The sequence below is a fragment of the Bombina bombina genome, chromosome 4, assembly GCF_027579735.1.
Source record: "Bombina bombina isolate aBomBom1 chromosome 4, aBomBom1.pri, whole genome shotgun sequence".
Lineage (NCBI taxonomy): Eukaryota > Metazoa > Chordata > Amphibia > Anura > Bombinatoridae > Bombina > Bombina bombina.
In genome coordinates this window covers 939398665-939416769 of record NC_069502.1, presented here as the reverse complement: position 1 = coordinate 939416769, position 18105 = coordinate 939398665, and the positions used below count along the sequence as shown (strand labels likewise).

At 39.8% G+C, this 18105-nt stretch overlaps 1 protein-coding gene across 1 annotated transcript in view; it reads left to right on the top strand.

Annotated features, from left to right (window-relative positions):
- The first annotated feature begins 4972 nt into the window (after nt 1-4972).
- RDH13 (retinol dehydrogenase 13) overlaps nt 4973-18105 on the top strand; it is a 115945-nt gene continuing 102812 nt past the window's right edge. Inside the window, exons 1-2 of the mRNA XM_053711922.1 lie at nt 4973-5131; nt 7402-7520. Of these exons, the coding sequence (XP_053567897.1) occupies nt 5067-5131; nt 7402-7520 (184 nt within the window). The 5' untranslated portion in view covers nt 4973-5066. The remainder of the gene's footprint in view (nt 5132-7401; nt 7521-18105) is intronic.

Here is an 18105-nt window from a genome sequence, read left to right as displayed (position 1 = left end):
GATTCCTATGGGATCCGCTGCCTCCAGGGCGGCGGATTGAAAACCAGGTACGCTGGGCCAGAATAGTTGCAAGCGTACCTGGTTGTTCTTTGATAACTACCAAAAGTAGTCAGATTGTGCCGAACTTGCGTTCGGAACATCTGGAGTGACGTAAGCATCGATCTGTGTCGGACTGAGTCAGGCGGATCGTATGTTACGTCACTAAATTCTACTTTTGCTGGTCTGTAGGGCTTGATAACTATGGCGAATCAGCCTCGCCACAAATACGCTGCAGAATTCCAGCGTATTTGCGGTTGACGGCTTGATAAATAGAGGCCCATGTGTTTCAAATATAAAACTTCAGACTAAAACTTTACATTAACACAACTGTTTGTCCAATTTTTTAACAGCAGAGCGCATTTTTATATTTAAGCAAAATAACCACAAACTTTTTGAAAAGAGGTAGACCTAGAAAGAGGTAGATTGTCACTGTTTATAACATTCTGTTATATGTTGTTTGAGAAACTTTGCATTGAAATACAAAAATGTCAACATGTCCACATGCTCCTTGTTGAGACTGGCTCTCTTTTTGCAGCTATTTTGCCTGCAGCAGAAAAGAGATGCTCAGATAGTGTGGAAGTGACTGAGATGCACTAGTAGGGTTTTGCCATTTTTACCAAGGTGGGATATTTATCTTTGTTAGCTCCAACAATGCAAAGTGTTTTCCTCCTTGGCAAAAAGCCTCTCAATAAAGTAAGCCTGAACTTCATTCTAACATGAAAAATATCTTAATTAAAAGTCTATATGGAATGGTAAATAAACAGCTATAAGGAAAAAAATATCTAGTCCGCTCTTAAAATAACAAATTATACTTATAGAGGTTGAATCTTGTACAAATAACAATTTATTAAAATTATTTAAAAACAATTAAAACAAGTAAATAGTGCTAATATCACTAGCAGGACAAAGCCTTACATGTTTATCTATACAGTACAGTACATATAATCAGCAATAGAAAGCAATCAGCTTGACCCCTCCACGCCTTCTTACTTCCCTTTGCTTCAAAATTATTGGAACGACTAGTCTATAATCGGCTAACTCAATTTCTCACAACTAACTCCTTACTAGATCCACTACAATCTGGTTTCTGCCCTAAACACTCAACAGAAACCGCTCTTGCTAAAGTAACAAAACCTGTTATCAGCTAAAGCAAAAGGCCATTACTCCTTACTATTAATTCTCCTTGACCTGGCCGCAGCTTTTGACACAGTTGACCATCCTCTCCTCCTCAAAATACTACATTGATTTGACATCCGAGACACAGCCCTCTCCTGGTTTGCATCATATCTGTCAAACCGCTCATTTTCAGTTTCCTTTAACAACATATCTTGTGATCCTATGCCTCTCTCAGTTGGAGTACCGCAAGGCTCTGTCTTGGGCCCCTTGCTTTTCTCTCTTTATACATCCTGCCTTGGAAAACTTATAGCCTCCTTTGGATTCCAGTACCACCTATATGCTGATGATACCCAAATCTATATTTCCTCTCCTGATATCTCTCCCTCTTTACTCAACCAGATCTCTGACTGCCTCTCTGCAATTTTCTCTTGGATGTCTTCACACTACCTCCAACTCAATCAGTCCAAAACTGAGCTGCTTCTTATCCCCCCCTCTTCGAGACATCCAACACCTGACATTTCTCTGATTGTTGGAGACTCTATTCTCAACACCTCACCCCAGGTCTGCTGCCTTGGGGTCACACTAGACTCAGAACTCACATTCAACCCACACATACAAGCGCTTACCAAATCCTGCCATTCACACCTACGCAACATTTTCAGAATTTGTCCCTTCTTTACTCAAAAAACTACAAAAATACTTATTCATTCCCTCATTTTGTCACGCATTGACTATTGCAATCTACTCCTAAATGGCCTTCCAAAACACTGCCTCTCCTCTCTCCAATCTATTATGAATGCTTCTGCTAGACTCATCCACCTAAGTCGACGATCTACATCAGCTGCTCCGCTCTGCCAGTCTCTACACTGGCTCCCCATACACTCCAGAATACAATTTCAAGTATTAGTCCTAACCTACAAAGAACTCAACAGTCTAACTCCCAACTATATTTCCTCTCTCATCGTGAAATACTCCCCATACCGTCCTCTTTGATCAACCTCTGACCTACGTCTCTACACTCCTGTTATCTCTACGTCCCACTCCCGCCTCCAAGACTTTGCACGTGCTGCTCCTGTCCTATGGAACTCTCTACCCCGCTCCATTAGACTGTCTCCAACCTTGTATAGCTTCAGACGATCCTTGAAAACTCACCTATTCAGAGAGGCTTACCATCTCTCCTCCATCCCGCATCCGAACCAAACTAATACATGTACATGAACTGCCTAACTCACTGCTGCAAATACAACCGATGTAACAACCTTATGTCTCTGCACCCTAAACCTATAGACTGTGAGCTCTCCGGAGCAGGGCCCTTTTCCTCCTGTACTAGATTTGTTTTGTTTTGTTATGTTTTGTATTTTATCACAAATCTTTGTCATTGTATACCCCTATAACTGTACCCAGTGCTACGGAATTTGGCGGCGCTATACAAATAAATGATAATAATAATAATAATAATAATAATACTGTCCTTTAGGCTAAGGACATAACCATTAAACACAATACCATGTGCAGGAGTTCATCTGAGTGAAGCAGCTGGTGCCGTGCGCAAACCCGTTCTCCCTCCTGCAGCTTTCCATTTCCTAGAAATTTCCCAGTTTCCAAAGAGAAATCAATTACCCCACTCCAATTCCGATCAAACACACCCAAGATCTGCCCAACCCTGCCCATTAACCACCTGCAAGTCCACCCACAGTTCTGCTTTACTTTTCCTATGTCGCACAGCTCTGAAAGGCATCAGGTAAATGTTGAGAACTTAAAGAGACGTGAAAGCCAAATAGAGCATACAGTTTTCAACAACTTTCCAATTTACTTCTATTATCTACTTTTCTTAAAGGGACATTGTACACTAGATTTACTTTGTATAAATGTTTTGTAGATGATCCATTTATATAGCCCACCTGGGAGTGTTTTTGTAACAATGTATAGTTTTGCTTATTTTTTAATAACATTGTGCTGATTTTCAGACTCCTAAACAATCCCCAAAGTATCTAATGTAGACCCAAGCCTACAGATTAATGCTGCTATTGTTTGTGTATTCTGTCTTTTAATATGCAGGAGAAGAGGTAGTGTCTGCTCTTCCTGATTTCCCAGCACCTTTTACTGGGTGTCCCAGCCTAACTTCATTAATAATGCTAAACTGGGAGCTTCTAAGTACATTTTTAAAAGGTTTTTATACTGGGTTTTTAGATTAGTATCTGTGCGTATTCTTCTTTATAGTAGTGTCTATTACATGCAGTTAAATTAAAATTGGTGTATATATACTGTCCCTTAAATTATTTTGGTATCCTTAGTTGAAGGAGCAGCAATGCATTACTAGGAGCTAGCTGAACACATTTGTTGAGTTGATGACATCTGCTTAGCCTGGGCCATATGTATGTAGTCACCAATCAGCAGCTAGCTCCCAGCAGTGCATTCCTGAACCTACACAGGTTTTTTTAATAACAAAGGATACCAAAAGAAAAAAACAAATTTGATAACAGAAGTAAATATGAAAGTTGTTTAAAATTGCATGCTCTATCTGAATGATAAAACTTTAAATTTTGATTTTTAGTGTCCCTTTAAATAGTGGTAGTGTATAACTCCAGGAATAAAGAGCATCAATATTTTTATGTCATCTCACAAATATCAAGGGATTATTTGAAGATTACAGGAGTACATATCCCTACAGTAAAACATGAAAACATTATTATTAAAAAACAAAATGTAAATATACTTCAACACTCCAGCTCACCTTAGATATTACTACGTAGGCGATATGGCCGTCCAAGTATAAGCATTGGCTTAAAGGGACACTTAACCCAAATTTTTTCTTTCGTGATTCAGATAGAGCATGACATTTTAAGCAACTTTCTAATTTACTCCTATTATCAAATTTTCTTCATTCTCTTGGTATCTTTATTTGAAAAGCAAGAAAGTAAGTTTAGATGCCAGCCCATTTTTGGTGAACAACCTGGGTTGTTCTTGCTGATTGGTGGATAAATTCATCCACCAATAAACAAGTGCTGTCCTGGATCTCAACCAAAAAATTGAGTGGCTTCTTAGCTTAGATGCCTTCTTTTTTAAATAAAGATAGCAAGAGAACGAAGAAAAATTGATAATAGGAGTAAATTAGAGAGTTGCTTAAAATTGCATGCTCTATCTGAATCATGAAAGACAAAATTTGGGTTCAGTGTCCCTTTAACCTTCAGAGCCTCCCTTTCTGTATTGGTCACTGGAACAACTGCTTTTACATTCTTTGATTGATGGCGTTTATACTGTGTAAAGCAAAAAAGAAAAAAATTTAAACTGTTTTTCTAATGGACTAAATTAGCATTTAACCACCAATTAACAAGCGCTACCCAGGTGCTAAACCAAAAATGGGCCGGCTCGTAAGTTTACACTCCTGCTTTTTCAAATAAAGATACTAAGAGAACGAAGAAAAATTGATAATAGGAGTAAATTAGAAAGTTGCTTAAAATTGCATGCTCTATCTGAATCATGAAAAAATTTGGATTCAGTATCCCTTTAATTGTTGATGCCAATGCACCTATTATTTTTAAAACGATGTGCAGTTCATGTGTGGAATAAGTAACTCTTGCTTACTGCCCATGTTGCCAATGACTGGATCATATTTATTTATTTTGCTTCCCAACTGTAAAAAGAAATGTCTGCGGACGCTCATGAATTTGTTTAGTCACAGTGAATCAACACAAAATAAAAAGAGTCACAAAGGACAAGGACATTTTTAAATATATGCCTGTAAATCCATTCCCAGCCGATAGATGTCAGTGTAGGACAAGCCCTAAGGTATCACCAAAGGACTTGAAGGATGTACCAGGAAGTGCAGGCATAATACTTCCTGCATTGAGCTGTCATCCCTGTGACCTCTTGCATGTGGAATACATGGGAAACTCTCACTAGCTGCCAAAATGAATAAATATATACTTCGTGCCTCTATGATAGGGACGTTGGTTGGGGGAGCAGTCTTGCTGAAGTAAGTGTGTGTGCTTACCTATTTAATCCTGATACAGCATTGGAGATATTTAATATTTGAATACATTTATATTTTTTATTTTGCAAATAACGTTTAAAAGCATTAGATTTACAAAAGAAAATTCACGTGGTGATGAGTAAGCCCCCCCCCCCCCCACACACACACACATTTATGAAACAGTAACCTGTGACTCGGGTCACTTATTTTCGTTGTTACAGTACTTAAAAGATATGTCACAGTGGTTCCTTTATCAGATTCGGTAGCGATTGTAGATGCAGCAAATTGAAGCTGCAACAAGATCTTTGTGACAATGAGTAACATCCATAAAGACACAATAGAGGAAAGCAGAGTATATAAAATATGAAGGGGTCTTTTCTGGAAATAAAGATACTGAGACAGAACCAGAAGAACAAACTGACATTGAATCACAGTGCAATTGTACAAATGTCTCAAACACATAAAAAAAAAATAACTGCCCATGCACCACTTTAGGGTAACCTCCTAGTTCTTTTGTAATTTAAAGGGATAGAAAGATCAAAATTTAAATATGCATGGGTGCATTTAAAGGGACAGTCTACACCAGAATTTGTATTGTTTAAAAAGATAGAGAATCCCTTTATTACCCATTCTCCAGTTTTTCATAACTAACACAGTTATATTAATATACTTTTTACCTCTGTGATTTCCTTGCATCTAAGCCTCTGCAGACTGCCCCCTTATTTACATTTATTTTGACATACTTGCATTTTAGCCTATCAGTGCTGACTCCTAGGTAACTCCAAGGGCATGAGCACAATGTTATCTATATTGCACACAGGAGCTAATACATAAGTAATACACATGGACACCAGCTTTCTAATCAGACACGGTGTGAATACTGGTGCATGGCCGTCACAGGATATGTGTGTATGCCACAGAAAATTAGTAACTTTTACTATTAAACATTTTTGTTAATGGAAGTATATTGCAAATATGCTTCTATTTAAAATTCAAATAAACTTATGCACATTGTTATTTTGAACTTTCTATCCCTTTAAAGGGACAGTAAACTTAAAAAATAATTTTATATAATTCTGCACATAGTGCAGAATTATGTAACATTTTCTTGGCAACAGCTTTCTAAATCAAAAGATTTGTGAAACTTTAGCTCTAAAAGTTGCACTTACCTGGTCTCCTCTCCAGGATCTTCTGATTGGGTCTTCTTTTTCAAAAGTGGTTTGCGGGCACGCTGTCTAATTACGGCGCTCCCAATTGCATTATTGAACTAAATGTAGCTCGCTCCCAATACATTTAGTTCAATAGCACGATCCGCTTTTGAAAAAGACCTAATCAGAAGAGCCTGGAGAGGAGACCAGGTAAGTGCAACTTTGATAGCTAAAATTTCTCAAATCTTTTGATTTTTAAAGCTAAGATAATGTAACATAATTCTGCACTATGTGTTCAGCTAGCTCCAAGTAGCACATTGCTTCTACTTCAACAAAGGATACAAAGAGAATGAAGCAACTTAGAGAATAGAAGTAAGAGCATGTAGTTCGTTAGACCATGTCATTTTAAGACTACTAGCGTGCAGCTCGTGGTGCACGCAACGATTGGCTGAAGTAGTATTAGTCATCACTCCGCTAAATAAAGTGTAAGATGCGGGCAGGGGAACGGCGCAATTTTTAATATCGTTATATGGTAAATATTTGACAAATTAAGTGTCATTTAAAAATGTCATGCATTGAAGTTCCCCTGTTTTGAATAATATTTTTATATACCATGCAGCATAATCGTTAAGTTGACAACCCCTTTAAAATAATTTTTTCATAAATGCATAGTTTATATGACCAATTAAGTACTGAATTTAAAAAACTACATACGAAAGCATTTAAAACGTACTTTATTAATGATATGTAAAATTGTTCAAAAACTCTGTCATGCTTTATCTTATTTCTTAATTGTACCTTATATGGGCTACCTGTCAATGAGTTTATCCACTGCTCTAAGTAATCAGTGTCTAGTATAGAGCTGGTTTAGGCAATCTGCATTATTAGAAAAAAAATAGATGGCAAAATTTGCTTTATGGCCTCTTATGAAAGTGTGTGAGAAGTAAAAAAATATTTTATACAGAAACAATGTATTATACAGCAAAAGCAAGCAAAATAAATCAATAATGCAAAGTTGTTGTTTTCTTTATTGGACATAATTGAAACATTTGATATTATAGTCTCAAAGTGTATCTCAAGGAGACAATATTTATTTGCTAATACCTTGTCATTTTTTTTTTGTAGAGATTATACAGGAGGTGGAATATGCCCAAGTAAAGAAACCATTGAGGGTAAGACGGTGATAGTAACTGGAGCTAATACTGGAATTGGTAAAGAAACCGCCTTGGAGCTTGCAAAAAGAGGTAATTTAACTGTAGCTGCTTGTTTCCTTGGTACTCCAAGACTTGACCTTTTATTATTGTTTGCCCTGATGCTTCTAATGTAAACATTAAAGGGATAGTCTAGTCAAAAATAAACTTTCATGATTCAGAGAGCATGCAATTTTAAGCAACTTTCTTATTTACTCCTTTTATCAATTTTTCTTTGTTCTCTTGGTATCTTTATTTAAAAAAGCTGGAAAGTAAGCATAGGAGCCGGCCCATTTTTGGTTCAGCTCCTGGGTAGTGCTTGCTGATTGCTGGCTACATTTAGACACCAATCTGCAAGCGCTACCCAGGTGCTAAACCTAAAATGGGCCGGCTTCTAAGCTTTCATTCCTGCTTTTTCAAATAAAGAGAACAAAGAAAAATTAATAATAGGAGTAAATTAGAAAGTTGCTTAAAATTGCATGCTCTATTTGAATCATGAAAGTTTCATTTTGAATATACTATCCCTTTAAGTGTATCACAGAAATCAGTGTTTCTCAGTTCCACCCTTAAAGGGGCATTGTACTCTAAAATGTTCTCCCCTTTAGTTTGTTCCCAATTGTCAGTTTTACCTGCTGGAGTGTATTTGTTTACAAACTCATTAACCATTATTTTGCTATTTGAAATAGTTGCTTTTGCCTGTAGAAACTGCCACCTTTACTGGAAATATGATCTGTAAAAAAACTATGTAAACAGGAGTCAGTAGCACTGCTTAATCTCTAAGTGGGGGAGTTAGGAGAGAGAGAGAATTATTTTTGTATCTGAAATAGCTGGTTGTGCTCATGAAACCCCCCAGGCATAATTAGCATTTCAATACCAAACTTTAGCATTTCTGCCTTACCAGCAGGTGCAGCCCATTTTTATGGGCATGTACTTGAGAACAGGTGATGGTTTTAATGAATAAACCAATTATTTCAAATACAAAATTAAACACAAATAAACAATTTGCCATAGATTTAATACTCTGCAGTATGTACAACAAGCCATTTGGAAAACATTAACCCCTTAAGGACCAAGGACGTACGCCACACGTCCTCAAAAAAAATACACTTAATGACCGAGGACGTGTGGCGTACGTCCTTGGTCTGGAAAGCAGCTGGAAGCGATCCTGCTCGCTTCCAGCTGCTTTCCGGTTATTGCAGTGATGCCTCGATATGGAGGCATCCTGCAATAACCCCCCTTGGCCATCCGATGCAGAGAGAGCCACTCTGTGGCCCTCTCTGCACCGGACATCGGTGGCCGGTATCGTTGGTGGGTGGGAGCAAGGCTGGGAGGCGGGTGGGCGGCCATCGATGTGCCCAGTGGAGTGGAGGGGGGCGGGATCGGGGGCGGGAGGGGCGGGAGCGCGCACGGGAGCGCGCACGTGCACGGGGGGCGGAGGGTGGGCGCGTGCACGGGGCGGGAGCGGGAGGGAACCGCTACACTACAGAAAATTAAAGTTTAAAAAGTACAAACAAATTACTTTTTGAAAGCTGTAAATAAACAGCTAAGCGATGTGGAAGGGGTGGGGGGTTGATCTTGGGGGGGGGGGGAAGCTACACTGCAGAAAAGGGTTTTTTTTTAAAAAAAAGGCAAATTTTTTCACTAAACTGGGTACTGGCAGACAGCTGCCAGTACCCAAGATGGCGCCCATTAAGGCAGAGGGGGAGGGTTAAAGAGCTCTTTGGTGGGGGATCAGTAAGGCTGGGGGCTAAGGGGGGATCCTACACAGCAGCATATGTAAATATGCTAAAAAAACACACAAAAAAAGCCCAAATATAGCTTTTATTTTAGTACTGGCAGAGTTTCTGCCAGTACTTAAGATGGCGGGGACAATTGGGGGGTGGGGGAGGGAAGAGAGCTGTTTGGGAGGGATCAGGGGGTCTCATGTTTCAGGTGGGAGGCTGAGCTCTACACTAAAGCTAAAATTAACCCTGCAAGCTCCCTACAAGCTACATAATTAACCCCTTCACTGCTAGCCATAATACACGTGTGAAATGCAGCGGCATTTGGCGGCCTTCTAATTACCAAAAAGCAACGCCAAAGCCATATATGTCTGCTATTTCTGAACAAAGGGGATCCCAGAGAAGCATTTACAACCATTTGTGCCATAATTGCACAAGCTGTTTGTAAATGATTTCAGTGAGAAACCTAAAATTGTGAAAAATGTAACGTTTTTTTTAATTTGATCGCATTTGGCGGTGAAATGGTGGCATGAAATATACCAAAATGGGCCTAGATCAATACTTGGGGTTGTCTACTACACTACACTAAAGCTAAAATTAACCCTAGAAGCTCCCTACATGCTCCATAATTAACCCCTTCACTGCTGGGCATAATACACGTGTAGTGCGCAGTGGCATTTAGCAGCCTTCTAATTACTAAAAAGCAACGCCAAAGCCATATATGTCTGCTATTTCTGAACAAAGGGGATCCCAGAGAAGAATTTACAACCATTTAAGCCATAATTGCACAAGCTGTTTGTAAATAATTTCAGTGAGAAACCAAAAGTTTGTGAAAAAATTTGTAAAAAAGTGAACGATTTTTTGTATTTAATCGCATTTGGCGGTGAAATGGTGGCATGAAATATACCAAAATGGGCCTAGATCAATACTTTGGGATGTCTACTAAAAAAAAATATATACATGTCAATGGATATTCAGAGATTCCTGAAAGATATTAGTGTTCTAATGTAACTAGCGCTAATTTTGAAAAATAATGGTTTGGAAATAGCAAAGTGCTACTTGTATTTATGGCCCTATAACTTACAAAAAAAGCAAAGAAGATGTAAACATTGGGTATTTCTAAACTCAGGACAAAATTTAGAAACTATTTAGCACGGGTGTTTTTTGGTGGTTGTAGATGTGTAACAGATTTTGGGGGTCAAAGTTAGAAAAAGTGTGTTTTTTTCAATTTTTTCCTCATATTTTATAATTTTTTTTATAGTAAATTATAAGATATGATGAAAATAATGGTATCTTTAGAAAGTCCATTTAATGGCGAGAAAAACGGTATATAATATGTGTGGGTACAGTAAATGTGTAAGAGGAAAATTACAGCTAAACACAAACACCGCAAAAATGTAAAAATAGCCTTGGTCCCAAACGGACAGAAAATGGAAAAGTGCTGCGGTCATTAAGGGGTTAAAGGGACACTGAACCAATTTTTTTTTCTTCTGTGATTCAGATAGAGCATGCAATTTAAAGCAACTTTCTAATTTACTCCTGTTATCAAATTTTCTTCGTTCTCTTGCTATCTTTATTTGAAAAGGAAGGCATCTAAGGTTTTTTTTTGGTTCAGTACTACGGACAGCAATTTTTTATTGGTGGATGAATTTATCCACCAATCAGCAAGGACAACCCAGGTTGTTCACCAAAAATGGGCCGGCATCTAAACTTACATTCTTGCATTTCAAATAAAGATACCAAGAGAATGAAGAAAAATTGATAATAGGAGTAAATTAGAAAGTTGCTTAAAATTTCATGCTCTATCTGAATCACTAAACAACAAATTTGGGTTCAGTGTCCCTTTAAGGGGGCATTTTCTTTTACCTGTATCAGTTTGTTAAAGGGACCCCTAACAGGCTATTCATTGTGACTAACTTGTACTCAGGTAGGGAAATCCTTAGAACCTGGTTGGCTAGTGGCATTTGTGGACTGGAATTGAGAAAGGCTGATAAAACATTTGCTACAAGGAAAGTGCCAGATAAAGTGTGTAGCTCTGTGAAAACGTTTCACATAGACCGTTGCTAGATATAGGGCCACACTGAAATATGTCATGATGAAATTTGCCAAGTAAAGTGTTCTATACCCAAGTATGCCACAGTGACATGAGCCGGAGCTGGGCTGTGTATGTAATGGTTAGTTGCAGAAACATGGAAATCATGTCCCTCATATCATTTTTGTCTTATGCAAGTGGTACTATATGTGTGTTATGTGTTTCTTTTCTCTTTAAGTTTGATTTCTTTATTATTTGGTGCTCTAATATTTCAGAAGATTTGCTGCATTTTTATTCAGTAAAGCTGGATTTTAAAATAAATTCCTGGAAACCGTAAACTACATCTGATACCAATTTGTCAGATTCTGGGATCGGTACAATTGGCTTTTGTTTCTTGTTAATAAATACAGAAATAGACGCATTCTACCAGGAACGAACAACAGCTCAATAGCTTGTTTTATGCTGAGTTACCACCTTGAAGCAGCCTCTTTTAGCCCAATTGTGTTTTTCACAGAGGATACATTTCCTGAAGTATATCTGTCTGATCCTGCCTAACAAGGTCAGTCCGGCCCCAAAATACCAGGCAATTCTCATTTGAACAAGGAACATGGCAACCCCACAAGACTTTTTTTCGGCATTCTTTGGGCCTGTTCCGTGACTTGCAGCCATATTCCTCTAAACACATTGGGAGTTCACATCTAGTTTCCCCCATCACGCTTAGAAGGAGAAGCGCTATACCAGGAACAAACAGCAGCTCAGTAGCTTGTTCTAGAGCGAGTTACCAGCTGGGAGCAGCCTCTTGTTTTTCGTTAACCTAATAACAATATAATCATTTTCTAATAATATAACATTTATGCATTTAGGGGTATAATTTGATATTCCTCTTCACTATCCTACCAGCGTAATCTGTAAAATGAATAATTCCTAAGAGATTTATAGTTTTGTTTTTTTTGCCAGTGGATTTTTATTAATTTAAAGAGGGATGGAAATAAAAATTACACTTTCGTCCTTATCTTTGTATCCTCTGTTGAAACTTAGCCTCTTTATGAGAGCATATCTAGGTAGCCATTGCAGTGTGCACGTCATGAGCGCTACATAGCAGCAGTGTTTTAAATAATGTTACACATATAGTGCCTAAAACGCATGCATGTTTCTTTACCTGCCCTTAATATGCCCTCATTGAAGGAGCCAAGTTTCTAAAAAGGGTACCAGGTGAAATAGGTACATTCATTAACAGAATTAAATTGGGAAAGTGTTAAAATTGCAGTCTTTAACATGATCAACGCTGTGGTTGTCTGTAAACGCTATATCTTTACTCTATCTAAAGGCTCTCCTGGCTGTCCACAGTGTTGGAGATTTTTTTTTCTTTAATGAGGCTGGACTGTACTGTAAATCAAAACTCAACAGCCCGTCCTATATTCCTTCTCAGTGCGCACCCACAGTGTAGCTTGTGCATGCTTGTACTGGAGATGACTGCAAGATGTGAGCAGGCACAAAGCTATCAGTAGGTGTGCGCTCAACAGATCTGTGTAAGCGACCAGTCATCTAGTTGGATCACACATCCACTGGTAAAAAACAAACAAACTGACTTTGTGGGCAGACAGGAGAGCCCTCGGATGGTGTGTAAAGATGTATTTTTTACAGATAACCACAGCATTTCTGGTTCAGCAAGTATACACTTGAATTATGTTGAATACTTTTATTTTTTTGTCACCGTCCCTTTTAATTTTGACTCCCATGTCCCTTTTATGTATATGCTGTATTTTAATGATCCACAAGAAAAATAGGCTAATGCTTACCTTTTGATATTGCAGTGAGTTGTAAATTTGAGAGGAAATCTGAGAAATGTTGCCTATAATAATGGGGCATTTTCTTTTACCTGTATCAGTTTGTTAAAGGGACACTGAACCTACATTTTTTCTTTTGAGATTCAGATAGAGCATGCAATTTTAAGCAACTTTCTAATTTACTCCTATTATCAATTTTCTTCGTTCTCTTGCTATCTTTATTTGAAAAATAACTCATCTAAGCTTTTTTTGGTTCAGACTCTGGACAGCACTTTTTTTTTTTTTTTTCAAATAGTTTTTATTTGTTTTTTAGCAATATATAACAATAAATGGGGACTCGCAGGACCCCTGCATATTTCAGTGCAAAACATGTAAAAAAGTGTTAAGGAAAAATTACAACTGAGGTATTCAAGACTCAGAAATGGAGCCAGTACATTTTCCAAACAACTGTAAAAGATGGATAAAAGGGAGGGGGTGGGGGTGGGGGAGGGGTTCATCTGAGAGGGTGGGAGGGAGAGGGGAGGAGGGGCGGGGGGGTATACTACAGGGAGTCGCTAGAGGCGCCTGGTGCAAGGAATCTTAATCTCTAACCTGGGGGAGCCATGAGGTGTTATGTATATCTGTCCAGTCCGCCCAAACCATTTCAAAAAGGTCACTTTTATCCAGACTGTAAAATATGTCCTTTTCCATGGCGTGTAAGTAAGCCATTGTTTTGAGGGTATCAGGCCAGCGGGGGGGGGATATTTGTTTCCAGTGCCTGGCGATATTAGTTTTAACCGACGACAGGAGATAAACGCAGAGAATCTGCTGGTGTTTAGGAAGGGCCTGTAAGTTTAGGTGCAGAAGTGCAGTGGCAGGGGTTTTTGGCAGCTGAATCCCTAGAGAAGACAGAGTACGAAAGCAGATATTCCACAGGGGGATCAACTTGGGGCAATCCCACCATATATGAAGCATATTTCCGTGGGAGCCACATTCTCTCCAGCAATGCGGAGAAGATGTCGAAAACATCTTAGATAACCGAGCAGGGACCAAATACCATTGGGAGATGACTTTATAATAGGTTTCAAACATTGTCACACAATGTAATGATTTTTTAGTTAAGGTAAGGGACCTCTGCCAGGCATCTGCCGGGATTCGGGAGTGAAGAATAGTGTCCCACTTACGTAAATGTGGGGCCAAGTCTGGGGGCATATTACCGTCCAGCAAGCAATAGTGTCTTGAAAGAGGTTTGTGGAGTCTACGTCCACTTTTCCAAACAGTCTCCCATGGGGTAAGCTGACGCGGAGCGGAGGGAAAGAAACCCCAGCTAGAGAGGAAACTCTTGATCCTTGTAAACTCAAATAAGAGGTAGGGTGGGATGTCTTCGCCTGGTCTGTCTTTAGACAGCGATAGATATCCGTCCTCGTTGGTCTCTGACCAAAAGTCTGAAACAAGTTTTACACCCAGCCTAGCCCACGTATTGGGGTGTTTCTGTTAGACCTGTAAAGAGGCCTGGAATGGAAGTAATCGGGGAGGGGTGCGGCGCGATTAGTTTACGGTGCCGGATCTTATCCCATACTGCCAGGCATTCCAAAACTACAAAGTTATGTATCTGTAGGGTTCTGCGGCTATGGACCGGAGTCCAGATGAGGTCTTTTAGGTAGATATCGAATGGTAATGAGGCTTGCTCAATGTCTCTCCACCTGTCTTGCGAGTGAAGCACTCACCACTGGGAGATGTGCGTGAGCATGGCACCCTCATAGTACTTTACTATGGATGGGGAAGCCAGACCACCAAGTTGGACAGGGAACTGCAAAGTTCCGTGGGCTATTCTAGGTGTTTTATTTTGCCAAATAAATTTTGTGCATTCACTTTGAAACTGCAACAAAAGATGGGTGGGAATTCTGATTGGGAGGCATCTGAAAATATAGGTGAGCCGAGGGAGGAACGACATCTTAAGGGACGCTATGCGGCCCATCCAAGAGATGTTCTTATGATCCCAAACATGCTTTAGCCCTCTCAAGTCCGCCAAGAGGGGTAAATAGTTATCCTTCACCATCTGCTTCAAGTCGTTAGAGATTCGGACTCCCAGGTGAGTAATCCCTTTGCTAGACCATTTAAAGTCAAACTGACTTTGGAGGGCTGAAACATATGTTTGTGGGAAGCCCCATAAGTAAATTTCCGTTTTGGGGGTGTTCAGCTTGTAAAAGGAAAGGGAGCCAAAGACCTCAAGAATCTTCAGAAGTCTAGGTATTGTGCGGAGCGGATCTGCAGAGAATACGGTCACATCATCCGCAAACAGGGCGATGTTATGTTTGGAGCCCGAGAGTGTGATTCCTACTATGTCCCTATCAGTACGTATTGTTTCCGCTAGCGGCTCGATTGCCAATGCAAACAGGAGCGGAGAAAGTGGGCAGCCTTGCCTCGTGCCATTAAAAATGGGGAACGAGGACGAGTGGAACCCTACTCCCCTGACCGTTGCCGTGGGGTTGGAGTATAAAGCTTGGATCGCGAGGCAGATGTCTGATGGGAATTTAAAGGCGACAAGAGTTTCCCACAGGTAACTCCATCTAACCCTATCAAAAGCCTTCTCGGCATCCAGAGAGATAACCGAGAAGGGCTTGTTCATTCTTGTCGATTCGCAGGTGATATTGATAAGGCGTCTAGTGTTATCCGGGCCTTCACGATTAAGTACAAATCCCACCTGGTCTGGGTTGACTAGGATGGGCAGAAGTTTGCATAGTCGATTAGCGAGAAGTTTGGAATAAATTTTTATATCAACATTTATAAGCGAGATGGGCCTATAATTGGGGCAGAAGGAGGGGTCCCTATTTGGCTTGGGAATCATGATGATTTCAGCCTCCAAGAATTCACGATTGAAACTACCCTCTTGCCTGGCAGTATTAAAAAATCTAAGAAGAAGCGGGATTAGTTCTTGACTATAAGTTTTGTAGAACTGTGCGGGGAACCCGTCTGGGCCGGGGGCCTTAAGAGGTTTAAGGCGCTGGATGACCTGCTTGATTTCCAGCTGGGTAAATGGGTTGGACAGTGACTCTTGTTGTTCCGTGGTTAAGGACGGCAACTTTAGGGACTCTAGAAATGTTTTAATCTGTTGAGTGGAGGCAGGGGCTTTAATTTCATTGCCCTCAAGATTGTAGAGTTTAGAATAATAGTCTGAGAAACATTCCCCTATCTGTGAGGGTAGTTTATGAGTCTTGTTGTTGTGAATGATTTGGTGTATGCGGGAAGAGCTATTCCGCTGACGCAATTTGTGTGCTAACAGAGTGTCGGCCCTATTGCCCTTATAATAAAATAATTGCTTAAGTTTTGTAAGGTTCTCTTGGGTGCGCCTCAACTCTAGATGGTTAATATGTGCACGTACGGCTGAGATCTGGGAGGTCAGTACTTCAGAGACTTTAGCTCTATTGGAGGATTCAAGTAGCCGAAGCTTGCAGTGGGCTTGGGCTAAGGAGAGTCCAGCAAGTTTCCTAAGGCGAGCCTGCTTGCGGATAATATAACCTCTGGAGACCGCCTTGATGGCGCCCCAGAGGGTATCATCAGATGTCTGACCATTGTCATTAAGTCGGATAAGTTCTATAAGATCTCTGCGTAGTTCTTCCCTGAAGGGGATGTCTGCTAGGATGTTATGTGGAAGAGACCACCTACTTTTATGAAGACAGGGGTCACTAGTGTGAAGATCTACAAGCACAGGGTCATGATCTGACCAAGAGCAGAGGGGAATACTAGATTGGAGTACTGAGTCCAGGGTCGTTGCCGAACAGAAAATATGGTCTAACCTAGAATAGGTTTTGTGTACTTGGGAGAAGTGGGTGAAGTCCCTGTCTGTGGTGTGTAATGATCGCCAGATGTCAAAATAACCAAATTCAGACATGATGGATTTAAAGCGTGTGGAGAGGAGAGTTAGTTGGGGGGTGATCTTGGTTGGGGATAACGTCTTGCGGTCAAGTTTAGTGTCCCAAATCATGTTGTAGTCTCCCGCTATTATAACTCTGCCCTGTTTGTGGTGGTCAATTAATCTCAGGATTTTTCTAAGGCAAGCAGGCTGTTGGGTATTGGGAAGGTATATAGAAACTAGGGTGTGCATGACGTGATCAAGCTTGCAGATTACTATGGTGTATCTAGCCTGGGGGTCCCTTATTACCTCAATTTCCTCATAAGCTACCCTTCTGTGAATCAGGACCGCAGTCCCTCGAGCTTTTTTGGACAGCACTTTTTTATTGGTGGATGAATTTATCCCCCAATCAGCAGGGACATCACAGGTTGTTCACCAAAAATGGTCCGGCATCTAAACTTACATTCTTGCATTTCAAATAAAGATACCAAGAGAATGAAGAAAATTTGATAATAGGAGTAAATTAGAAAGTTGCTTAAAATTGCATGCTCTATCTGAATCACAAAAGAAAAAAATTGGGTTCAGTGTCCCTTTAAGTTGGCAATAAAAATACTTTATTTAATATTTTGAAGGAAAAAAAACACACAACTTTTTTGCAGCCTATAGTTTGCTCTTTCTTTGGCTTGTGGTGATAACGCAAGCTGTGTCAGCTACTGGAACGTTCTCCGGAGGAAGACAAATACTTTCTTACATGCGTGTTAGCACTGCATACTAAGCACAGTTCAGCACTACTGTGGATTGACTGTGGCGTTTTCTCATTCCCCTTATGAAAAGGCTCGTAAGACTGTACATAATGTATTAAATGTAACTTCCCTTTTAATTTTATGATGTTTTTTCGAACTTACATTATAGTTAATCGTGACAGATATTTTGAAATTTAGACTTAAATGAATAGTCTAGTCAAAATTAAACTTTCATGATTCTGATAGAGCATGCAATTTTATGCAACTTTCTAATTTACTCCTGTTATCATTTTTTCTTTGTTCTCTTGCTATCTTTATTTGAATGTAAGCGCAGGAGCTAGCCCATTTTAGGTTCAGCAGCTGGGTATCGCTTGCTGATTGGTGGCTACATTCAGACACCAATCATAAAATGCTACCCGGGTGCTGAACCAAAAATGGGCCGGCTCCTATGCCTACATTCTTGCTTTTTGAAATAAAGATAGCAAGAGAACGAAGAAAAATTAGATAATAGGAGTAAATTAGAA